General features: G+C 40.7%; 1 protein-coding gene across 6 annotated transcripts in view; it reads right to left on the bottom strand.

The window, feature by feature from the left end:
- LOC147020304 (receptor-type tyrosine-protein phosphatase kappa-like) overlaps positions 1-27308 on the bottom strand; it is a 374226-nt gene that overhangs the window by 222807 nt on the left and 124111 nt on the right. For 4 of the 6 annotated variants that reach the window (XM_085895595.1, XM_085895597.1, XM_085895594.1 and 1 more), the window contains exons 13-16: positions 26756-27080; positions 24369-24405; positions 23960-24095; positions 22216-22245 (exon numbers count right to left, since the gene is read on the bottom strand). In XM_085895595.1, the coding sequence (XP_085751721.1) occupies positions 22216-22245; positions 23960-24095; positions 24369-24405; positions 26756-27080 (528 nt within the window). The remainder of the gene's footprint in view (positions 1-22215; positions 22246-23959; positions 24096-24368; positions 24406-26755; positions 27081-27308) is intronic. The other 2 variants (XM_085895598.1, XM_085895596.1) reach the window with 1 other exon arrangement.

The following is a 27308-nucleotide window of genomic DNA, read 5'->3' on the forward strand; positions in this document are numbered from 1 at the left end:
TTTTGCCACCTTAAAGAAGAGACAGGACTTGAAGTCTGCAAGCAATAATGGATTCTATTACTTTGCACATCAACATTTTGCAACTCCTATTAAATGCTACTCAGCTGTGTCATCAAAATCCCAGATATCTCTTGGGATTATTTGGAAAGCTCATTATTGGTGTCTTTGCTGATGGAGAGCTTAATGCACACATATCAGCCAACAGGTAATTGCAGTACTGCTGTGTAGTCGATTAAATATGGAGATCAAGAGGATGGAAGAATAAACAACAAAAGTTGATAAAGTGTTAATATTGACTGGAGAACTCCTGAAGGGTGAAGGCTCCTGTCGATCTACATCGACAGACAGGCAGAGCAATGCATGGAATCAACTGGATACTGATTGAGCTATGCTAAAAAAAAAGACCATAGGAAGCAAGGAGAGATGGCGTTTTGGGCATGAACCCTTCGTTTGAGCAAAAGGCAAGTTGGTGTCGCTCCTTTTTGCTATGACGAAGGGTTAATGCAAAAAAAAACGTTAGCTCCATGCTGACTACAGAGGTCAGTATACCTCAATCAACGCTCTGTTGATTCCATCCACTGTCATTAATGGACGATTTGTCAATGCTGATGTATTTCATGAAGTTCAAAGATAAACTGGGAAACGCTTCACAGTGAGGATTACACCTTCATGGCTTGCACACACTGCAATTTGAGTCATCCAGTTTCTCCAGCCCGAGTCTGATTGCTTATAGAATGTCAGCATCTGAAAATAAACCATCATTAGTGTGTCTACAAGCATGGAGTTACAATATATATATATATATATATATATATATATATATATATATATATATATATATATATATATATAATGTGTTCATTTGGACGGATATTAAGCCAGCTGTCCGACCTGCTAGCAATGGACTGCGGTCATTAACGATGAAACATTGCAATCTGTCAAATATACCATCAGAGATGTGGAATCCCCTGCCATTGAATGAAAAAAGGTCATACATATTCCAGATAATGAGGGAGGTGAATTGGAAACAAGACACCATTTGGTCATCATCTCGAAAAAGTTCCCCAGGGGTGAGGAACGTAGTAACCAAAAATAATTGAAATCAGATAAGCGGTTTTCCATTTATTACAAAAAACATTTTTTTTAAGATGGCCGCCCCAGTCGGCCATCTTGGATCCGGCCACGCCCAAAATCAATAGGGTTCTTCCTTTTCAGGTGGTACATGCGTGACCCAAATTTGAAATCGATATGGCGAACAGTTTATAAGTTATCGCACTCACAGCTATAAATGTTGACGCCCGGACGGACGGACAGCCAACCCGGGTGACAACAATATCCCCCTTCCGCCATGCGGCGGGGGATAAAAACGGTTGGCCATTGTGGTCAAAGTATATTGGCTACATCAATATTTTTTGATGTCAGAAACACACTCCCTTCGGGAGCAGCCTGGGGTGAGGGGGCAGGGGTGGCAGAGGGTGAGGGTGGAGATTGGGCAAATATATTTTGTGCCGTAGATAACAATCCTCCCTGTCTGCAGCAGTGGTCAGTAAACCACTTGTATTGTGGCACGTGTACAGGCGAAAATTGCAAGTCCCCCCCTTTCCCTTGCAAGGGGACATGACCCGGGTATGACCAACATGAATGCAAGATTTGTTTGACATCAGCCCAGCCCTGTTTTTTTACTTTGATTTTCAGATGTACACACGCACACACACACATGCAGAGAATTGCCTTATTTAATACTGTAGGATGCAAGGACCTTTGGTTCCATACAACGAGGAGGACAGTTTCCACATCTTACTTGAGCTGAACATCCATTGTGACATACATTCTCAAAATGACAGGTGAATGTATGTCTGTAAAGGTATGAAGTGAAAGTTGTACAAGTGTCCGAGCCGATGTCTTTGTGGCCATCACATCGACCACATTGGACTGCGCCTCATTCGGAGTCGGTTTCTTGAAGTTGTGAAGCTACATACTCAACCTGATCATTCAGGGATGAATATCCACCATTGATGGGGAGGTTAAAGCAGTTTGGCAATGCTGTGCCTTTGATCCACCAAAAGCATGATACCGACTGTTACAAGCCACAAAAACTGGAGAAGATCCAACAAACAAATAGAGCAGTGTGTGTCAGTGTGTTTGTGCTTGCTGATGTAACGTGAAAAGGTTCTCACAGCTGGATAGCACTGCTCTCAAAGCTTTTATTTCCTTCCATCATCCCCTGACCTTGAAAGCAACCAGGGCAGCCATTTTGCTTCTCAGCTTGCAGCATTCAGTTTCCATGACAAGGCTGTATCATGCTGTTCTCTCTTCTACTCAATCAGTTGGAAGATCTAATGGAAAGTCTTGAGTTGAAAAGGATAGCTCAGAGGTTGGCCTCTTCATATTGCCATGTGAACTGACAGCATGTGGTGCTCAGAACCCGGGTTCTAATCCAATATACTCCCTGTCCAACATCAACTAATGTTCTTGTATTTCACATTGAAAAAGCTTACCAATGTCCTTATCCTGCATGCGCTATGTGTAGAAGCTCAACTATCTGCATTAGATCGAAGCAAAACAAATAAAAGAACAGGTTGCGTATTTGCCTTTGAAAACACGTCCAAGTCTCGGTTCATTCTCAGTTCATTAATGCCGGCCTGAGAATAAACTGTGAACCTGATGCTTCGCAGGCATTGTATTGCAGGGATGACGAAACAGCTTCACAGAACGGACGTTAAGCTGACTGTTCCATGTTATAGCAGTTTGATTAACGTGAAAAATCCCATTTTTCCATGAAAAGAATAAGCCATTATGCACCACGGTCAAATTTGGAATTATACAGTAGCCCCGACTGATGAGGGGCACTGCATCAGCGGCGCAACCATACCCAATAAACGATTCATCCAACAGCCAGGTGATGCATACGGATGAATAAGAAGGAAGTTATTACCTTTAGGATGACAATCGTAAATACAACTGATATCAAATTTAATTTCCACCTCCGCATCATACACTATACCCCCCATTAAATCTTTATTTCTCTCTTAATAAAGGGCCAAAATAACAAATGATGTATGGATTTCCAGGGCCTTACAAGGGTCCTCACCTGATGATTCAGGATGGCCAGCTGACATGTTTGTTTTGATGTTTTATAAGTATGCTGAATGCAAGTATTTTGAGTGTGCTGTGAGAGTGGAAGTTTGTTTGTCCCAGTGTGTTTTGAGTGCATCATAAATGGAGTGAAGTATGAAGAACTGTTTAACACCGACTCTAAGGGGGAGATTCTTCATTTTTTTGTTAATTTGTTCTACAGTCAATGACGAGTTAATAATGAGAGGTGATAGTTCCACAAGTTACTTTGAATACAAAGTCTAGATACCAACTTGAAGGACAGACACCCTCTCGCCCACCCTTAACTTAGAAGATGAGGAAGAACAAGAAGAGCCACTCCATGTCTTCAGACAAATAGGGCTGCCGAGGCAGTTTTCCTTGGCTAGAGGAAATCCTGGACAGGTGGCCACTGTGATGCAGGATATGCGAATGGCTCATTCTTCCCAGTAGGCTGCTATGTACTCATTTTTCCGACCTCAGAATGACGACAGGCTGAGTGTTATTTAACGGCAGGGGCTCAAACTCAGAAGCCTCAGAATTAAAGCCAGCCATCCTAACCGTTAAGCCAACACCAGGCGTAACCCTACGTCACCAAACACTTTTGACACATTTGATGTCGATTGAAGAAAACAGACACATCTGTGTTTTGAAAGTTCCTTATAAAGTAACAAATAAAAACAAGCAGTCATAGAGTGGTACTTACGAAATCGTCAACTTGATCTCTGACATTGTCTAATAAAAGCTGTCTCCAGAGAAGGGAGCGACGCAAACCAGAAGTTTCTACGATGATTCTGTACCAAACCATCAGAAATCGAATGTTTTGGATGTTTGACCTCACTGTGACCTTGACCTTTGACCGATTTTGACCAAAATCTAATCAGCATGAGCCATCACCTTCCTGAATCACGTGGTGTAATTTGACATTGGTAGCTCATTCCGTTCTCGAGTTACCGTGCCTACAAACAAACAAACACACAAACAAACTAGAGGGGGAACACTCGGGAGAGTGCAAAACCTCCGCCGCCAATACTACTAGGTCACTCAAGTGAACCTGATATCCTATTCATTCAATTTGACGTCAACAGTGCTCAAAGAGTTATAGTTTGCAACTTTCCCTTTTACTTTTAACTTTTACATACTCAATTCATTCGTCATAACTAGATTCCTTGAGACAGAAATTGATTTTACGTGGGTATATCCACCTGAAGTTCCAAAATCAACCGCAATTATAATTTTGGCATGTTTTTTGTTGGAAATCACTTATAACATGTAGAAATGCAAAAAAGAAATCGAAATTTTGTTGAAAAAAATGTTGCAAAAATTTTTTTTCTCCAACAATTTTTTTTTTGGGGGGGGGGGGTGGAAATCACTTAAAACATGTAGAAATGCAAAAAAAAAAATTTCAAATACTTTTTTCAAAATGGCCGCCATAGCGGCCATATTGGATTTTGGACCACGTCCAAAATCTAATTGCATGATCCTTGGACCATACCTAATCCCCCCACCAAGTTTCGTCAAAATCCGTCGAGGAGTTTTTCCGTAATACTGTTCACAAACAAACAAACAAGCAGTCATAGACTGGTACTTACGAAATCGTCAACTTGACCTCTGACCTTGTCCAATAAAAGCTGTCTCCAGAAAAGGTAGCGACGCAAACCAGAAGTTTATACGATGATTCTGTACCAAACCATCAAAAATCGTAACGTCGACGAAGCAAAAATCTCCATTTCTCCACGCAATTATTTTATATTATTTTATCAAAGCCACAAAACCGTAATATTCGGCCATCCACCAACAATCTTTACATAATCCGACGGCTCAGCGAGTCAGGCATGCGACGATAACCTTTATTGGGATAAAAAATGACTTTTAAACACCATCTTTATCGAAAACACCGTCAGCGCGCACACGCAAAACCTTAACGTGACTCAACGACGCGTCTGCTCGAGCGCACTGCATCACGTGACGACCCGTGACGCGCGAGTGAAATATTTTTTATACAATCTTAAAACGTCTCCAAAACATCAGATTTTAGCAGAATTTCGGCAACCAAGTTTTAAATGTCCTAAGCGATCGCAAAAACCGAAGACAAAATTAAAATCAAAGTTAAAACGAACTCGTAACGTCGAGCGAAGCAAAAATACTCCATTTCTCCACATAAATTTACGTAATTATGTTTGACCTCACTGTGACCTTGACCTTTGACCGATTTTGACCAAAATATAATTAGCGCCAGCCATCACCCTCCTGAATCACGTGGTATAATTTGACATTGGTCGCTTCTCCCGTTCTCGAGTTATCGTGCCTACAAAAAAACACACAAACACACAAACAAGCAGTCATAGACTGGTACTTACGAAATTGTCAATTTGACCTCTGACCTTGTCTAATAAAAGCTGTCTCCAGAGAAGGTCACGACGCAAACCAGAAATTTATGCGATGAATCTGTACCAAACCATCAAAAATCGTAACGTTGACCGAATCAAAAATCTCCATTTCTCCACGCAAGTATTTCATATTATTTTACCAGTCACAAAACCGTAATATTCGGCCATCCACCAACAATCTTTACATAATCCGACAGCTCAGCGAGTCAGGCATGCGACGATAACCTTTATTGGGATAAAAAATGAATTTTAAACGCCATCTTTATCGAAAACACCGTCAGCGCACACACGAAAAACCATACATGAGTCAACGACGCGTCTGCTCGAGCGCACTGCATCACGTGACGACCCGTGACGCGCGAGTGAAATATTTTTTATACAATCTTAAAACATCTCCAAAACATCCGATTTTTACCAGAATTTCAACAACCGAGTTTGAAGCGTCCGAAGCGAAACCGAAGACAAAATTAAAATCGAAGTTAAAACGAACTCGCAACATCGAGCGAAGCAAAAATACTCCATTTCTCTACATGAATTTACGGAATTATGTTTGACCTCACTGTGACCTTGACCTTTGACCGATTTTGAACAAACTCTAATCAGCGCTAGCCATCACCCTCCTGAATCATGTGGTGTAATTTCACATTGGTAGCTTCTTCCGTTCTCGAGTCATCGTGCCTAAAAACAAACACACAAACAAACACAAACAAACAAACAGAGGACGGAAGTCATCAATATACTTACGAAATCTTTAGATTTCGTAACAAACAAAGAAACAAGCAGTCATAGACTGGTACTTACGAAATCGTCAACTTGAACTCTGACCTTGTCAAATAAAAGCTGTCTCCAGAGAAGGCAGCGATGCAAACCAGAAGTTTATACGATGATTCTGTACCAAACCATCAAAAATCGAAACGTTGAGCAAAGCAAAAATCTCCATTTCTCCACGCAATTATTTTATATTATTTTATAAATGTCACAAAACCGTAATATTCGGCCATCCACCAACAATCTTTACATAATCCGATGGCTCAGCGAGTCAGGCATGCGACGATAACCTTTATTGGGATAAAAATGACTTTTAAACACCATCTTTATCGAAAACACCGTCAGCGCGCACAAGCAAAACCTTAACGTGACTCAACGATGCGTCTGCTCGAGCGCACTGCATCGCGTGACGACCCGTGACGCGCGAGTGAAATATTTTTTATACAATCTTAAAACGTCTCCAAAACATCCGATTTTTAGCAGAATTTCAACAACCAAGTTTTAAGCGTCCTAAGCGATCGCAAAACCGAAGATAAAATTAAAATCGAAGTTAAAACGAACTCGTAGCGTTAAGCGAAGCAAAAATACTCCATTTCTCCACATGGATATACGGAATTGCGCGCTGCACCACGCGACGACCCGTGACACGCGAGTGAAATCTTTTTTATACAATCTTAAAACGTCTCCCAAACATCCGATTTTTACCAGAATTTCGACAACCGAATTTTAAGCGTCCTAAGCGATCGCAAAAACCGAAGACAAAATTAAAATCGAAGTTAAAACGAACTCGTAACGTCGAGCGAAGAAAAAATACTCCATTTCTCCACATGAATTTACGGAATTATGTTTGACCTCACTGTGACCTTGACCTATGACAGATTTTGACCAAAATCTAATCAGCACTTGCCATCACCCTCCTGAATCATGTGGTGTAATTTGACATTGGTAGCTTCTTCTGTTCTCGAGTTATCGTGCCGACAAACAAACACACAAACAAGCAGTCATAGACTGGTACTTACGAAATTGTCGACTTGACCTCTGACCTTGTCTCATAAAAGCTGTCTCTTAAGAAGGTAGCGACGCAAACCAGAAGTTTCTACGATGATTCTGTACCAAACCTTCAAAAATCGAATGTTTGACCTCACTGTGACCTTGACCCTTGACCGATTTTGACCAAAATCTAATCAGCACCAGCCATCACCCTTCTGAATCACGTGGTGTAATTTGACATTGGTAGCTTCTTCCGTTCTCGAGTTATCGTGCCTACAAACAAACAAACAAACAAACAGAAACGGAAGGCATCAATATACTTACGAAATCTTTAGATTTCGTAAGTCATAAACAACAAAAATAAATAACACACAGGCATTGCTGCAACTTTCAAAATGACATAATCCGCCACAGAATGCTCAGTGTGCATGCATAGACACCCCCAGGAAACTAAGGTGTTCACGACCGTGTGTGTGAAATAGGGATCTTTCCCTAAAATGGCCCACAAAGCTTCCAAGAGAAAACCAAAATAGGAGGAAAAGTACATGTGAGAAAGGGGTGGGCTTCTGCACAACGAAAGAGTCGGATAACTTTCTGAACTCGTTCAAATAGCTGATAACTTGCAGCTCCCCGTACTGCAAACTCCCAAAGACGTGGACCGGAGAAAAGCCCGAAGGTTAGTCGACGGGTGATTTTTATTCAAGCCTTCGACCATCGCTGCCAGCGAGTGGACCTTGAACCTTGCGGGATTACCTCGTGTGAACATGGCAGGCTTGGTGATTTATTTGATGGATGTCTGATATTGGTGTCATTATCACCATTCAGGTAGACTTCCCAGAGGGAGAACAACGTGTCTGGTTTAGTTACTTCTTAACACCGACGGGAAGCTCATATCTGGGGCTTGTCAATGTCGGGGGAAGTTTAAAATGATGATATTTACTATTAATCATGCTTGGGAGGAGGGGATGAGGGGCAGGGTCATGGGTGTGAGAGGTGTATGGGCTATGAGGACCATGATAAACATATTTTTTGTTTGACTTTGCGGCCACACGATAAATTGTCGTAGATTTTTGCATCTATTGGTAAAAAGAGAAGCGTCCATCCGTGTGTGTGTGTGTGTGTGTGTGTGTGTGTGTGTGTGTGTGTGTGTGTGTGTGTGTGTGTGTGTGATATCCGCTACCGCCACTCATTTGTATGAACAGGAAAAGGTAGGAACTTGACACCTCTCATCCACGGATAATTGAGTCTGATTTGCATTCAGTAACAGAGGAATAATGGTTTACCTTTTTAAATTGCCGCACTTTTGTCTAAATGATGAAACTTATGTTAAAAGACGATTTGAATTACAGATTTCGTGCTAGCAATGGCAGGTTAAAAATGCCCAGGAAGTAAAACCGAGTCACTGAAAATACACACACAGCGCATGCGCAAAAGGCTCCGTTTAGCACTCATACGCCATTTCCAACTTGGAGTATCGTCACAAGTCAGGAGTAACTAACCGCTCTGGGACAAACCAAAAACCTGTTCAGAAATTGCAATCCAATGAATGTCCCATTCAGTCCACCGGTGGCAGCAAGATCATATTAGCCTATCTTTCCATCCTCAACCTATTCCCACTCGGTTCAGACATGAAGTGCTTGAATAGCAGTGATGAAGTCTGCAAGAACCGGTCATTAAGTGCGATGAATGCAATCATTTAAGGGAGGAAATAAAATGTTTATATTCATTCACTTTTGTTTTATTCAAAAAGAGAATGTTAGTATTTGAATGTGGTGTACCAAGATAAGTTGTAGAAATAAAGGTGGATCTGTGAGTATCAGTTATTGCCATATGCAAGGTTCAGAAGGGGGAACAGACTCTTCCCGGGCCTCGAAGCTCGAAGTGTTCACCTCTGTTTCAGGAAGGGATCATGATTCATTGACAAAGTTGTGTTTTTTTTTGTTTTCAAAGTTTTGTTTTGAGAGCTCTTTTGAGGATCGTTACCGAGCCCTGGACAGCTTCCAACTGCAGTTCTTTTGGAGTAATATTCCCAGAGATTAAAAAAATATATCTGTGAGGTTCTTCTTCATCATGTGTTGTTTCAATGATCAATGGTACAATTTCGGTGCTTTTCAGCTTCCAGGATCTTTTCACTTCATTTTTGAGATCTTGACATTTGGTCACTTCGTAATTTCTGTGTTATTCAGGCCAAAATTGTTGGGTATTGACACCTCAACTAGCAATGCCGTCTTTTCGTTTTTGTACCTCAGTATGATATGCGGTCACAACGCTTTATTTTCTGTGTTCATACTCGATGGGATCATCAGGTGGTGCATGAGCATTAGTTCCTCGTTTTCAATCATTGCTTTTGTTTCGTGTTTCCATGAGTTTTCCAAAACTAGGTTATTGAAAAATTTGCAGATGTGCCAGTTGATTACTTGACAAAACCCATTGTGCCTTTGTGTGTACAGGTGTTCTGACCTGAGGTTTTTCATTCCAAAAGGAGGTGGTTCATACTTTCTGTTTCTAACATGCAGAACCTACAATTGTCCGATTGATTCAGTCCTGCCATTTTCTTAAAGCCAGTGTCCTTGGTCTTGGGCATTAATAATTATAATGATTCGTTCTCCATCCTCTTTGAGCTGACCTCCTATTTGCCATTCCAATGAGCATTCTTTGTCTATGCTCAATCTGTCCAACTCTTATTTTATATCTCCCTGATTTTATATCTCCCTGATCTCCTTGACCTGGTTGTCAGGTCAGGTTAGATCTGTGACCTGCTACAGGTACCATGTAAACCTGTACTAACCTGTTCCATGGTCGGGTTGTCGGCGACTAAACCATCTCCCCCACCAGGTTTTATGGTGAGGAGGGTGTATGGATATGGACACCCAGCAGGATTAAAAACAAAACATGTCAAAGGATGGAGGAACTCCTTGTGAGCCAACGGCCATCCATATCTAGTGCCCAACTGTGTCTGCGGACATCCTCCTGCACTTGGGTTACTTTTTATTAGGAGGTTGGTGGCAGGATTTGCACTCCGGCCACCGTAAAACCCTTCATTCAGCAAAATACAAAAACGCAAAAAAATCTGAAAACCCACTCCGTGGGAGTACCTCCTGTGCAGCTTCCCTTCGCAGGGCAGCTCACCGGATGACAGGATTGGGGCAAAGCCTTCGGGACCCCCAATCTTTGATGATAGGAGCGAAACCACGGGTAACATCCCTGGGTCAGATTGCGGGAGAGTGTGTCGGAGTGGTGCTGAGGTGTCGTCCACCAGACGGCGGTCTCCTTGGGTTAACCTGAGGCGGTCCCTTCGGGTGGGTGCCTGGAATGTCCTATCCCTAAGAGAGGATGATCACCTGTCTCTGTTATCATCTGAGCTCAAGCGTTTGGACATCAGTATTGCAGCTCTCTCTGAGGTTCGGAGACCGGATTGCGGCGAGATAATGGTGGGTGGTTACACCTACTATTGGTCTGGTCGCTCTGATGGTTACCATACCCAAGGAGTTGCTGTAGCTGTGTCCAATAGGTTGACCCCAATGATAATTGAGGTAACACCAGTCAACGAGCATATTATGAGATTAAGGATTCGTCACTCCTTAGGTGTCATTTCCCTGGTCTCTGTTTATGCTCCGACTGAGGCGAGTGATCTCACCGTGAAGGATGCATTCTACGCCAAGCTCGAGTCTGTGGTTGATCAGTGCCCCAGACGAGATACACTTCTCGTCTTGGGGGATTTCAATGCATCGACTGGAACTGATAGGGATGGTTATGAGGTATGTGTTGGTCGCCATGAGTCAGGAACTATGAACCAGAATAGCACTAAGTTCCTTGACTTTGCAAGAAGTCATGGACTTAGGGTGGCTGGTTCATGGTTTCAGTGCCCACAAGCTCATCGCTGGACTTGGTATTCCAACGCTGGCGGTGTGGCAAAGGAAATTGACCATGTCCTCATTGACGGTCGTTGGAGGATGATCCAGAACTGCAGGGTCTACCGGAGTGCTCAGTTCCTCAATACTGACCACAGGCTTGTTGTAGCAACTCTAAAGCTGCACCTTAAATCCTGGAGAATGGTACCATCACAGCCTCGGCTGGATGTTGGCAAGCTCAGGGATGAGAGAGTAATTAAGGAGTTTGCAAACAGGCTGAGTGGACACTTGGGGGGTCTGGGTGCTTTGGGGGGTCCTGAAGAGTTGTGGAGTGCCTTCAAGGCCACCTTCCTTGATGTTGCCGGTGGATGTCTTGGAACTCACCGCAGGGCAAAGAAGAATTTTGTCTCTCAAGGGACACTGGATACCATTGATGAGAGTCGCAGGGCCAGGCTGAATGGCAGAACTGAGCTGTTCAGGGAGCTGAGGCTTAAAACTGTACGTGCATTGAGGGTGGACAAGGAAGCCTATGTGCGAGGAATCTGTGAGGGGGTAGAGCATCACCTGTGGACAGGTGATTCTCATCCCGCTTACAGGGGAATTCGCGCATTGCGTTCATCCAAGCCCATCCCTCGGAGCACTGCAGTTAGAGCAGAGAGTGGTAGGCTCTTGACAGAGGAGTCTGAAGTGAAGGCCCGCTGGGCCGGTTACTTTGAGCGGTTGTACCAGGCTGATCCCCCAGCTGTCGAGTTGGACGTCAAGGGTGTTACAATCCCTGTTGCTGACCCTCAAATCAACTGTGGTCCACCTTCGCTTGTGGAAACACGGGTTGCGGTGAACCAGTTGAAACGGGGTAAAGCTCCAGGGATCTGTGGCATCCATGCTGAACTTCTCAAGGCTGGTGGAAATGCTGCACTCGTGTCGTTGCATGCAGTTTTGTGCTCTGCCTGGAACACAGGCATCATCCCAACTGACTGGAAGAGGGGCCTTGTTGTTCCTCTCTGGAAAGGGAAGGGTGATCGCCAAGACTGCAACAACTACCGAGGGGTGACGCTGCTGTCAGTGCCGGGCAAGGTCTTTGCTCGGATAATTCTTGATAGGGTTCGCCACCATCTGCTTGAGCACCAGCGTCCAGAGCAGTCAGGCTTTACACAAAAAGAGGTCAACGATTGACCGTATCCTTGCTCTTCGTGTCCTCACCGAACACAGACGAGAGTTTCGGCAGGAGCTGCTTGCAGCCTATGTTGATCTCTGTAAAGCGTTCGATTCAGTGAATCGGGATGTCCTCTGGAGGATTCTTGGTCTTCGTGGGGTGCCACCAAAACTCATCGATCTGATGTCTGAACTCTACTCTGGCACTGAGAGTGCTGTGAAGTGTGGTGGTACCATCTCTGACTTATTTCTCGTTGTTACTGGAGTTCGTCAGGGGTGTGTACTGGCCCCCACACTTTTCAGCACTTGCATGGACTGGATTTTAGGGAGGATGTCGGAGAGATCAAGCTGTGGTGAATCGTTTGGGAATGTCAAGATCTCGGACCTTGATTTTGCAGATGATGCAGTCATCTTTACGGAGACTTTAGATATCCTTTTGGGGGCCGTTGAGGTGCTGAATGTGGAGTCGGAGCCGCTGGGATTACGGGTTTCTTGGGTCAACACTAAGATCCAGGCTTTCGGTGACATCTTGGATGCTGCTATCCTGTCTGTGTCTGTTTGTGGTGAGGATGTTGAGGTCGTGGAGAGATTCACTTACCTTGGCAGTGATATTCATGTCTCTGCTGGCTGTGAGTCAGAGGTGAATAGACGTCTCGGTCGGGCCTGGGGAGTCATGGATTCACTGGATCATGGGGTGTGGCGCTGCCGGTACCTGTGCGGGAGGACGAAAGTCCGAGTCTTCAGGTCCTTGGTACTTCCAGTCTTGCTCTATGGATGCGAGACTTGGACTCTGACCAAGGATCTGAGACAGAGACTTAATTCCTTTGGTACCAGGTCTCTTCGGAGAATCCTTGGCTATCGCTGGTCGGAATTTGTGCCCAACGAGCGGTTGCTGAAAGAGACTCGGATGAGATTTGTTACCTGCATAGTCCATGAGCGTCAGTTGCGGCTGTATGGACATGTGGCTCGTTTTCCTGACGCTGATCCTGCTCACCAGATTCTCTCAGCGAGGGAGTCTCATGAGTTGAGGAGGCCAGTGGGCCGACCACGTGCCTCATGGTTGCAGCAGGTTGACCATCATCTCAAGGAGATGGGGATGGGCCTGGCATCTGCCTGGGGGATGGCCAGACGGACGCCCCTGGAGTACCAGCGGAAAGTGGATGCGGCGATGCGCTGTTCTGGCACATGCTCCCATACCTGACCTGACCTGACCTGATCTTTTATCCTTCTTTCAGTTGTCAGTGTATACCGATTCAAATTTCATTTTACACATTTATTACTTGCAAAATCGAAGAGTTTTCAAGTATATTGGTCAGTCGATTTTGTTATTCTGCCTGCCTGTTTGTTTGTTTGTTTGTTTGTTTGTTTGTCAATCACCTGCAGGTCACAATTTAAACCGATCTTCACAAAACTTCACCACATGGTAGCGTTTGTCAAAAGCAAGAAGCCTATAGTTTGAGGTCAAATGGTCAAAAGATCAACATCGGCCAAAAGTCAACAAATTTGTCAAATTTCTAAAATCCTCAATTTTCATCTGATTGACTTGAAATTTGAAGAGGATTTATATTTCAGGTCACTGAATTCAACTCGCCAATTATTTTTGAGGTCAGCATAGGCCCAAGGTCAACCAACATAGGCTGAATTTCTAGAATTGTCAATTTTCATCCGATTGACTTGAAATTCGAAGATAATTTGCATATTTGGTCACTGAATTGAACCACCAATTATTTTTGAGGTCAAATTTGTTTTCTGGGTTTTGTAAGTAATGTGCTCAGCATGACGTCTTCTTCTTCTTTTGTTTTTGCTATTGTTGGGGCTGTATATGCCTGGTGTTAGTTTAATGCTTAGGGTGCTGGGCTTGGGATCTGAGGATCCTGAGTTCAAATCACACTCAGCTGTTGAATTAATACCAGGTGGGATTAACTCGGCCTGTCATCCTTCCAAGGTCGGCAAAATGAGTGCCATCATGCTGGTATACTGTGTTGGAGTGGCGACCCGTCCAGGATTATATCCAATAGCCAAGGAGACTGCTTAAGCAGCACCAACGCTCTGCATAGAGTATGATCCCAACCTCTCTCTCTCTCGATATATATATATATATATATATATATATATATATATATATATATATATATATATTTCAGCACGCCCCTTTTTTGTTCCACCATCAGATTTTTGTTACTGCATGAAATGAAACAAGCTTTGACATATATAGTAATGATATTATTCTCTTCCTTAAGAGGCCCCTCAAAATTCGTTTTCATGATTATGGTAGTTAAACAGTTCATGTTCTCCATTTGCAAAATGGGAGGAATTATTGCACAAAAAAGAAATTAAAATGTTTCCCATTTTTTAGAGGACCACTAAGATGAGTTCGGCTCATAGAATCACGCTCCATTTGGGAAGAAAACAGTTGAGTTCATCCCTGACTAATTTGCACTTTCCATGTGCCGTAGTTTCTTCACAAAACCATGACTTTCTGACCAGCTAAAATCTACAAGATATGAATATGTAGACGAAACTGATCCGGCCTTTTGGATCATTTTAAAGTGGGGTGCCCTGTAATTTTAATGCGCTCTATGGATCCTCCGGAACTCACGAATGGTACACGTTGTGTAGTCACTAAACTACGTGGTAATGTCATCGAAGTGGAAAACTTGAATGATAATCAATGGATAAAAATGATATAATATATTGTTTAAAATACATTCATGCTATCTGTCTTTTACCATATGTTGCCAGTGATGCCCGTCAAAGACGGGCACTTTGACTAGTATATTTATATATATATATATATATATATATATATATATATATATATATATATATATATATATATATATATATATATATATATATATATATATATATATATATATATATATATATATATATATATATATATATATATATATATATATATATATATATATATATATATATATATATATATATATATATATATATATATATATATATATATATATATATATATATATATATATATATATATATATATATATATATATATATATATATATATATATATATATATATATATATATATATATATATATATATATATATATATATATATATATATATATATATATATATATATATATATATATATATATATATATATATATATATATATATATATATATATATATATATATATATATATATATATATATATATATATATATATATATATATATATATATATATATATATATATATATATATATATATATATATATATATATATATATATATATATATATATATATATATATATATATATATATATATATATATATATATATATATATATATATATATATATATATATATATATATATATATATATATATATATATATATATATATATATATATATATATATATATATATATATATATATATATATATATATATATATATATATATATATATATATATATATATATATATATATATATATATATATATATATATATATATATATATATATATATATATATATATATATATATATATATATATATATATATATATATATATATATATATATATATATATATATATATATATATATATATATATATATATATATATATATATATATATATATATATATATATATATATATATATATATATATATATATATATATATATATATATATATATATATATATATATATATATATATATATATATATATATATATATATATATATATATATATATATATATATATATATATATACATATATATATATATATATATATATATATATATATATATATATATATATATATATATATATATATATATATATATATATATATATATATATATATATATATATATATATATATATATATATATATATATATATATATATATATATATATATATATATATATATATATATATATATATATATATATATATATATATATATATATATATATATATATATATATATATATATATATATATATATATATATATATATATATATATATATATATATATATATATATATATATATATATATATATATATATATATACATACATATACATATATATATATATATATATATATATATATATATATAAATATATATATATATATATATATAAATATATATATAGGCCCGACGAGGAGGAGTGATGTAAGCGACATTTTTTAATGATATGATGATGATAGGCTTGAATGATAGGGGAAGGGTGAAAATAGTGCTATATGGCATTAACTCCAAAATGGCCGATGTGGCCCTTGCATCACTCCTCCTCGCGGCGCCTCATAAATAGCTGTAGTTTAGATTTGAATGCACATTTTACTCTATTTTTATTGAAACTGGTAAACAGATATTGCCACCCAAAAATAAATCAAAAGAATACAAAGAAAAAGAAATGAGGAAAAAGGCAATTTGCCCATATACCCAGTTCTATACCTCTACCCCATTCACCCCAACACCCTACAATTGCTTTTCTATCCCAACACATAACACAAGAGAACCCAACATCATAATTAATCGCCTGAGGGTATTTTTGGGCAAAATCAGAGGGTACAAAATTTGATGTGAAAAGGCACACACAAAAAGGGGGACGGTGGGAAGAAAGGTGCTCATATTGGTGAGGACAGAGCAGTGAGTGGTAAAGTACACAGATGCTGCCAGAACACATGCACACTCAGCCGAGCACACACACCCACACACTTAGTATGGCACATATTCATTCAGTCCAAAACGTATGCACATGGGTATGCACGTGCTTGTGTACATGTAGATACATGTGTACATGCGTACACTTGCAGTCACATGCGCGCACACATCAGCAGACACAGATATGAATCATTCAAGATTCATACATTGCAATGAATAAATATACCAATAGATGTATGTGATGTAATCTTTCACGTTTAATCGTAGAAGGCTCCTAGTTCCACTGAAGCAGTTATAAAACCACAAATATTCCTTTATAAGGCTGAGTGTATAATCATACAATTTGGTTATGGTACCATTACAAAGCACTCCCCCTTGTGAAAGCCAATGTTTTATGAAAGGCAATAATCATTTGTATTTTGAGCATTAACTATACCTTATGTAAAGCTTTTGTTTGGTCCCTTCACTCTGTCTGTACATCCGGGCTGAATTGTGCACCCACAATTCTCCCATGTTAAGGGCTCAGAACAAACACATCAATCAAAGTCCTTTCGATTCAGAGATGAGAGAAAAAATTAACAAATATATGGCACTTGAACCTGGAATCACAGCATATTACACAAGTGCTCAGATGAACGCAGCAAACAGGATAAGTTTCTCTTCATTAGCTCCACTCAAGCTTAAATGACTACAAGCTTTGCTAAATCCACAATTGTGCAAAAGGAGCTTCCTTCCCCAGTCGAATGTAAAATGACGAGTGCATCTGGTTTTATAAAAGGTGATAAGGACAAGGAAGACAACGTTAAGGAAATTATTTATGGAGTGGCTCCTGTAATGATGTTTTCACATGTGGTGCGGCATTTTGTTTGTCAGACACTGAAGACACCATGGCGATCTACTGTGTGCGCTTTTAGCGAAACTTAGTTCTCAATTTCAACAGAATTGATGAGGATGCAGTACAATCCTCACGAGTAAAAGAGCAATCAGAAATTGCAGACCCTCGCCAGGACTTGGCTTGTGTGGTGTTTGTGTAGTTTTGTATGGTGTATGTGTCCTGGTGTGTTGTGTAATTAATAAGAGACATAACTAGAACTGCCACTTCATAACTGCTGGCGCACCAAGACGTCCCGCTTCGATGCAAACCCGCTTTGATCGGACACCTGACCCTGACCCATGACAATTATTATTATTCAATTGAATTTAGAATGTGATTAAAATAAATTTAATTCAAATAAAATGGATGACCAAATTGTCCTGCATTGGAGTCATAAGAAGGAACCCAAATAAGCAAAAAGCAAAGATGAAGTCACCAGGAGGAACCTGGATAGGATTCTCATTTCAGCTGCTACTCATCTACCCTCAAACCCACCCAGGCACCGTCAAGTGAGCACAGTCAAGTGACCAGGCACCGGTGAGAAGGCAGTTATTCAAAAAGAAAAAAAAACCCAAAAATAACCCAGATTAAAAAAAATTGACAATTTGGGCTGCCAGACCATGTGTCCAATCAGGTTGAAATATCAAACATTTATTCTCCATCAACACCAGATCATAATTGTGAAGTGTCACGTCGATTGATAAAGCAGTTCAAGAGAAATAAATTTTTTAAGATTTTCGCTCATTCCAATATGGCTACCAGACCATGTGACATCAATTATTTGTGAATACCCTGGTATCCCCAAGGCTTGGGGAACATTTGTGCAAAGTTTCCCCTCGACTTGTCCAGCCATTCTGGAGAAGAAGATTTTTTTTTATAGGTTTTAGAGTAAATCCAACATGGCTGCCAAACCATGTAACGTATGATATCATAAGTGTGAACCTTTTGTTCCTCGTGGACAGGCGGTCATACAAGTAAAGTTTCACCTCAATCTGTTCAGCCACTTCAGAGAAGATTTTTGAAGGTTCAAAAAAAACAATGTGGCTGCCGAATCAAGTGGCGGATGACGTCATCAATTTTTTTTTTCTGTGGACCATTTTATCCCAAGATGACACTCAAAATTTTCATACTGATCAGATGTATTGTTCTACATATGCAATTATGATGTGATTAAAAAAAAAAATCACACTTATTCCCCCTGAGTACTTGTGTGCCAAGTTTCAATTTTCCCTTGGTGCTATTTCAGAGATACAGAGGTCCAAATTTTTTCTGTTTTACCAACGTGGCTGCCACACCACGTGACCGATGACATCATAATTATCATGAAAACATTCTACATTAGTAGTCGCACCAATGGTGAAGATTTCATCTCAATCCAATCGGCAGTTGCGCAGAAAAACATAAAAAAGTTCTGTGCGGCCAAACAAACAAACAAACAGACAGATCCAAACACAATACCCTCTTCTTCGGCGAGGGTAATTATAACAAAACCTGTCATTCTCTCTGAAAAGTACCTTTTGGTGAAATTTTATTCTGCAAATCAAAAAGCTTCCGGTAAACCCTCTCCCCACCCATGCCAACACCAAGCAGCATGCCGTACCCTGCATTGGATAAGTGCTCCACCACCAGGAATGAAATGAGCTTTGATTGAAATGGAGAAAAGAGAAAATTTAATGAAGAATAATTTTTCTTTGAAGAGGAAAAAAAAAAAATTTATTTTTTGGTAAGACATGAAACAGGCATGTCGTACTCAATGTGAAACTTTTATCGCATCCCTGGGAGAAGTGTCACGGGGACTAAATGCAAACAAGAGGACAATCAAAGTAGAATCTGCAGCACATTTTGAAGAGGAATCCGCTGATGATCAAATGTGCTGCGGATTGTTGCTCGTTAAAATGTTCTACAATGGAACACCCATTGTGTGAATGCAGCTTTCATAGCTTCTCAAAGATTATTGGACTGTGTCTAAATGATCCAATTGACCTGCTGGAGTCTGTCAATGATTTGGAAGTGATTGCATCTGAAAGGCAATGTGGATCTGATGCTGAAAGAGCGATTCTCACAGTACGGTTACCTGGGAAGAAAATGGCTCCTGACAATGCAATGTTCAAATGTGAGGATGGTGAAACACAAACACAAACTCACACACACACGTGATGTTGGACCATTGCGAGTATCTGTATCGTAGAACATTTTGAACACCCCTCGTATATTTAGCCATCTTGAACATGTCGTGTGATCTGTGCCAGGTCTTAGTAAAAGCCTCACGTGGGACACAAACTGGAGCACACGAACAAAGAATAGCAGCAGAAACAGATTAAAGAAACATCACCTCCTCATCCTCACAGACTATTTCATTCTATCAATTGCTATTTGAATACAGTATCAGCACGTATTGCATGGAAACGTAAAATCTTTATCATGGTTAAACCCAAGGAAAGTGCTTTCCATTCCAGTTTAAGTGTGATTAGCTATATATTTGGATAAGGATACATAACTTCTCTGGCAAATTGTCTTTTTTGTCGCACAGGACATTGCATACTGCTAATAGGATAGCTCAGAAGTCGCATGCTCAACCTTGAGCTGTCAAGTCTGAGTTTGATTCCTGACCGGACTATAAACTGTGCAATTGGTATTTTGTCGGCAGAGCATTGCATCACCATCGAATGGACGTTAAGCCGGGTAGTCTGTCTGCTGGCATTAGCTGGTGAACATTCAAGATCCCACAGTGTCTTTACTCAACAGCAGACCATTGTGGTGCCAGAATCTTGCGACTAAATTCCAAATTCTTGCTCAAACCTTCAGGGAAACCAAGCGGTTCGGCTAAGAATCAACCAGCAGCCATATGCTGCACACAAATGAATGAATGAATGAATGAATGAATATGCATCAATTTATACATTGCAGTAAGTTGTTTGTTGTGGGAATTGCACACTGTGCGAGGACACCATCATAGAAATGGGAAAGCCCTCTCTCTCTTGCACTTATTGAGCCCATCAATGCTCTATGATATTTTCATTGCTGCAAAATTACATATTATAATTTTGGTTTCAATACAAGATCAAAGGCTCATAATAGAGCTGTCACTACTCACACATGGACGATAAGACGAGACAAACAGTCGCTGACTTTGGGGGAAGTGCCATAACTTTCCAGGATACTCGGGGGTACAAGCGACGTCACAATAGTGGTGTCGCTTTTCTCACGGCACTCAGCAATTTGGAAATGGACATAAAATAATAAAAGACATAACATTGCATTGTGCCACACCGGCACGTTCACTGCTTTATTGTATTCGTTGATAGTGGTGTGCGTTCATAGTTTTATTGTATTTGAAACAAATCGTTCATTTCATTGTCTTCGAGTTGTAAGGGTGGAGAAATAATACTTTTCCCGAAACTGAGATTGATTTTGTGGTTTCGCATAATTGTCAGCGACTCCTACGCATCAATGTATTTACGATATGGTGAAATTTCCACGCACTTGCGGAAGCTATATCGGGCGTTCCAAAAGTAAGGATGTCCACGATTCAAACCAGGGCATTGCAGACAAGATCAATATTCTCAAGTCAAGGCACCACAAACCGGTATGGCTGCCCATGATGACCCGTGTCCTGTTTGCTGGGCTGCCGTACTTGGTGGTAGTGCCTCGAGTTTTGAATTGTTCACGTTATTTGCCATCATTCCCAAAGCAAGTGAAATGGAGAGCCGGGTGACCTTGATACGTTCTGTTCACCATGAGTGCCCCCAAAGACTCGCTTCTTGAAGCGCTCTGAAATCCCATTGCAAACCCACATATAACAAGGCTTAATTGATTTCTAATCTGCGACATGTAGCTTTGAATATCAATTCACTGTGATTCTAAGGCACTCCTCTGTAAGAGCTACATGCTCAGACGCCTGTTTGGATTGGGAGAGGTGGTTGTACCTGCCAGAGGATTGGGAGAGGTGCTGCCAGAGGTGGAAGAGGATGGGGCGGGTGGGAGGAGGTTGGGGGGGGGGTGGCAAAGTGGTACACCGAGAAGCAGAGGCAAATCAAACCGATGGCCCCAAGTCAGCAGGCAGGCAATCTCAGGTCACGGAAACGATGGGCAAACTCATGGAAAACTCATCCACAGTTTTACATGGGAAAAACAAAATAAGGATGAGAAATGAAATAAGCGGCAACAAAGAAGCCAATCCTGATGAGACGTGAGAAGACAAAGGGGTGATTGTTGAAATGTTTGCTGCTGTTGTTGTCGTGGTTGTTGTTGTTGTTGCATGCACCTGGTGTATTTTAGCAAACTTCTTCATGACCGTCACACACACAAAGAGAAGACTTTTCTAAATAAGTCTCTTTGTGATTTGGTGAACAAAAGCCGGCGAGAAATAAATTCTTGTTCGTTTGTTTTTGATTCTGTTTGTCTGACACTACTTACAAGTAATAAGCGTAAGTTGTGTAGCTCCTCCTGACGTGTGCGTTCGAGAGAAGGCAGGGAAAGTTATGGAAGGGGCAATACGGGCAGAGAGACAATAGAGCATAGATTACTTTCCAAATAAAAAGGGGGAAAACACCATGGAAACAAAGGAAATGAAAGCGTGCAGTGTTGCAATCAAATGGTATTCATGCATAGCATGTGAAATGTAAGTACATGGCAAGATTGCAAGAAAGCTTCTGCTGAAAGCAACGTGGTTCGTCTTCACCGTTAGGACGTCATTCTACAGAAGCACTTCAGTGGAGTTAAGCATAAGGCCCCACAGGCCAGGCCATGACAGATAATGACATCGCACATAGGGTCGAGAGGCATGACACGCCACACGGTTCGCAAGACCAAGCTTACTATATTGCGGGAAAGAAAAATAATTCCAGGCAATAAATCTATAACGTGAAAGCGACAGAAGCGATTAAAGCGCCACAAAGCAAAGGGGGTCGGGGGATTCACGGAAGGTCCCCACGAGGATGGATGAGGAGTTTCCACGAGATTCACAGAGAGGGGAATGGCGGGTTCCCCCTTTCATCGAGTACATTTTTTGTGGCGCCTGTTTCGGGCCAGGAATCGCCTTGATCACCACGATGGCTCCGTGAAAGAATGGCGAATAAAATAAGGAGAATGGATTGCTGGACGTGCATGCGGGTAGAAATGTCACATTGGCTCATGATGGCAAGTTCAGGTGTTCTAACAGTTTTACAAAATCGATGTTAAAATGGTCAACACAAACGCCTTCCATACAAGGTGTCCCAAATTCCACGGCCGAGTCGGATTGTAAGAGAACACCGTGTAGATCAATCCATGCTTTTGGAAAGCCTCTCCAGGATGAAATACCCACGAGTCGTGTGCGTCTTTCACCTCGAGCTCGAGGGAGAACTCGGTGGATGTGATGTGACATTTGTCCAAGATAACCTCCCCAAAGGGACGGCAATGGGCCGGTGAGAAGGCAGTTAAGACAATAAGGATGAAAGCAGTTTTCATAACAAGACACTTAACCTCACACTATAGTAACTCTTTGGCACTCAGAGGACGTGCGGTGCGATTGATATTGAGGAAGGCCGTACATCTCCCAACAAAACTATCCAACGATGATGATGGGAGATGCATCATGCTCGTTGAAACTATGCTTATTCTATTTCTGGACGTGGATCAGCTTTGCTCATCTGGGGAGAACATCAGCCGAACCAGGAGGAGTAAACAAAACAAGTGGAAAAAGACAGCGCGAAACAAATGGTTTGCCACAGATTTACAAAGTGGAGTAATAGTGGCACACCTGTGAACGTGGAAGGAGCATCCGAGCGATTGCTCCAGTAAGTTGGCAGAGTGGTGAAAGCTAATGAGCATAGAGTGATGAATGGTTTATGGAGATGAATTATTTATCAGTGCCAAAAATGAAACATGTATCGTGTACGAAATGACACCAGTATGCTTCACATCCCTGGCTTAACCTCACGTCCTACAGGTTTAGGCATGATGGCATTATTCAACAGTTTGTAAAATCAAACTCGAGCAAAGAATAAATGGGGATATAGAGGGCTCGACAGAACAAACAAAACCAAGAGCATGATTGAACAATAAAGAAAACGACGTACATCAGTAATTGTTGATAACAAACAGGGAAAAGGGGATTAAAAAGCACGGGGCCTTGAGACTACGGTGATGAGTGTGGCGGATCTCATCTGGGTTTGAGTACCTGCGCCGCAAGATGAGCAGCAGAGCGAGAGCAAGCAGGATGAGCGCGAGCGATCCTGCTGTTATTCCAGCCACCCTGGCTGTGCCGTCCATCCGTCTCTCTGAGGCAGGCACCAATGGTGGGTGTGAGGAGGCACCTGCGTTCCGCAAAGTGGGTGAGAGGTGCAACTGATCACTTAAGCCACAGAGGGCTTTCTCTACGGGAACGAGAAAATAGAAATCATGGTGGGGGGGGGGGGCTGACAGCAGTGTTCAATGGCTTGTATCACTTTGAGGGATCGTACGTGCAGCAGATATGGCTCAAGTTGCGATGGATAAAGTGAGAAAATGGCTTTTGTAAATTATTGCTTTGTGATGTGGAAAAAAAAAAAAGGGAGAGGATGGTAAGAAAGTTATCACGGTGTACTTGCCTTTACGCGCGACTCGAATGCAGTCAATTTTAATCTCCTGCACGTAAGACGAGAAACAAGGGCAACACGTTTTGTTACAAAATGTAATCGAGCTAAGGAAACCATATCAGCCATCATTTGAAAGGTTTGTAAGCACCTTCATATCAACGTTCATCTGAGAACCGACATCTACGACAACAGACACACCCACCCTGTCCTGGGCCAACAAAACACCGTGGCCAAGTGCTTTCATGCACCCGAGGGGTTCTTAATTTCCACCGTCCTCACATCTCGTGAAACCAGGACTACCAAATGCGGTGGTACGAACCCAAAAGATCTTTACCAAGGCGTATCGGGTGCTCATGTGCTCTCGAGCGGTGCAATATTAAGTAATGAAATATATTCCCCCCCAAGGCATTTTTAAACCACATTATCTCAGATTCAAAGTCGGAGCTTTATAAATGAGTAATCAAAACATATTACAGCAAATAACACTTGATAAGCTAAGTTCAAATTAAATCAAGCAAAACAAAGCAAGAAGGCAGGAGGGCACTTGCACAAAAAGCAGATAACTGTTCACACCATTACACATGATGCATACCTGAAAAGGCAAAGTCAACCGGCCTAAAGCTGGAATATGACTCGCCAGAGCGAGGACTGGAGTCGTACAACTGGATTGTTATTTTGTTTTATTTTTCTGCAACACGCTGGCTGCAGTCCCAAGAGGTCCGAGTACGGGACCCACCTTGCCGGTGAGAAAGGTTGTTTAAATCACGAGCTCAAAGCCAGGATTAACCCTTGCACCATAAAGGTGTGCCGCCTGCTCGCTAAAGTTTCTCAACGTTTATCGTGCACGTGTTAAAAAAAAATCTTCACAAACCGGGAACCTTTTGTTAGACGAGTTCAAACCAGGTGAGCACCTCGGGAATTGAAACAGAAATGCAGGTGGAGATCAGGATCTGAAAGAAGAAAAATGTCCTTCAGGAAGAGATAGAAACGAGGAGTGAAAACCTTGCTTTGCTCAACCTTTGGCCTCAAAGGTTAGGTAACCTCACACCTGGAGGAAAGGAAATCATCCCACAACAGATTTGAAGCTGAAAGGCACAGAAGTGTCACCACAAAAGGGCGCTCTACTGCTGGCCAGTTGCACAATGCAAGCTGCCACGAGTTTCTGCTGTGGAATCTGCATCACATGATTGAACATTACACCCATGAAACCAAAAGAGGAATAATTGAAAGTTGTGTCAAAATGGTTTGTCAAGTAGCTTGGTACGCCCTCAGAAAAGCTTGAATGGATTTGCAAATGTCGATCATTTAGTATTAAAATATAACAGGTTTAAAGAAAGTAGAGGGGGAGCACTCAGGAGAGTGCAAAACCTCCACCGCCAATACTGCTGGGTCACTCAAGTGAACCTTATATCTTATTCATTAAATATGTCAACAGTGTTGATAGTAATAGTTCTTTACACCAACATTTTTTTTTGGGGGGGGGGGAGTTGGAAATCACTTAAAACATGTAGAAATGCAAAACAAAGAAATCGAAATTTTGTTGAAAAAGAAGTTGCAAAAAAATTTTTTTTCTCTATATATTTTTTTGTTGGGGGGGGGGGTTGGAAATCACTTAAAACATGTAGAAATGCAAAAAAAATATTTTTTCTCTCTAACAATTCTTTTTGGGGGGGGGTTGGAAATCACCTAAAACATGTAGAAATGAAAAAAAATTTTTTTTTCTCTAACAATTTTTTTTTTGGGGGGGGGGTTGGAAATCACTTAAAACATGTAGAAATGCAACAAAAAAATTTTCTCTCACAATTTTTTTTGGGGGGGGTAACAATTTTTTTTGGGGGGGTAACAATTTTTTTTGGAGGGGGGTTGCAAATCACTTAAAACGTAGAAATGCAAAAAAAAAAAATTCTCTAACAATTTTTTTTTGGGGGGGGGACCAAGTCCAAAATTTAATGGCATGATCCTTGGACCATACCTAACCCCCCCACCAAGTTTCGTCGAAATCCGTCGAGGAGTTTTTCCGTAATACTGTTCACAAACAAACAAACAAACAAACAAACACAAACAAACAAAACAAACAAACAAACAAACAGAAAGGGGTGAAAACAGTAACCTCCATCCATCTTCGAAGATGGCGGAGGTTAAAGAAAAAAAAAAAAACCAAAGGGTTGTGAAAGCATCGAGGATGCAATTTGTCATTCGCTGAGAATGTTCATGGTACGGAATAAGGAAAAATCATTATTAAGGATCAGATGGTATTACCACGAACAAACCACTGCATCTTTGAACGGGATCCTGCAAATGTCATTTAGGCCGACATTGAAATGTTAAAAGAAGGCATTTCCACACATCCAGTGGACATGTTGGTTCATGAAATAAAATGCTATAATTATTGAGCTCACCCCTCCTGCTTGGCTCACAGCTTGAAAATAAACATCGTAGCTCTTTTCAGGCACCAGCGGAGCATTCCAAAATCCATTGTAGGTGTTGTTGTCACCGATGGTGAACCGCAAGGGTGCAGGCAGTGCCGCCGGAGGTAGCTCGGCTGCAAAGTAGTGCGGGGATTGGCTCGCAACAGCAGATTGGAAACCAATGGGCTCATAGAAGCAGTGCGAGGCAGCAACAGCAGGAGGCTGGCTCGAGCTTAGGCCCGAGACCATTGGAGACTGGCCGATGTCACGACGCAACCTTGAACTCCTGTTTTCCTGGACCACGAGTTGGTAAGCACTGCAGAAAAAGCAGGTCACTCTCAGATCATGCCTATTCACAACCATTTCCAAGAACTCAAGAATGGACACTCCAAAGTCTGTGTTAAAACCAATTGTTTCTTCAAGAGTCCAGAGGAAAATGATCTTCCCCTAATTCACAGTTTACAATTATGATAATACTCATAATAATAATAATAATAATAATGAGTTTATTGTCATATGCAGTATATGCGATGCGTATACGATG

The sequence above is a fragment of the Eptatretus burgeri genome, chromosome 9 (assembly GCF_056783735.1).
Source record: "Eptatretus burgeri isolate ZD-2024b chromosome 9, Ebu_testis_v1, whole genome shotgun sequence".
Lineage (NCBI taxonomy): Eukaryota > Metazoa > Chordata > Myxini > Myxiniformes > Myxinidae > Eptatretus > Eptatretus burgeri.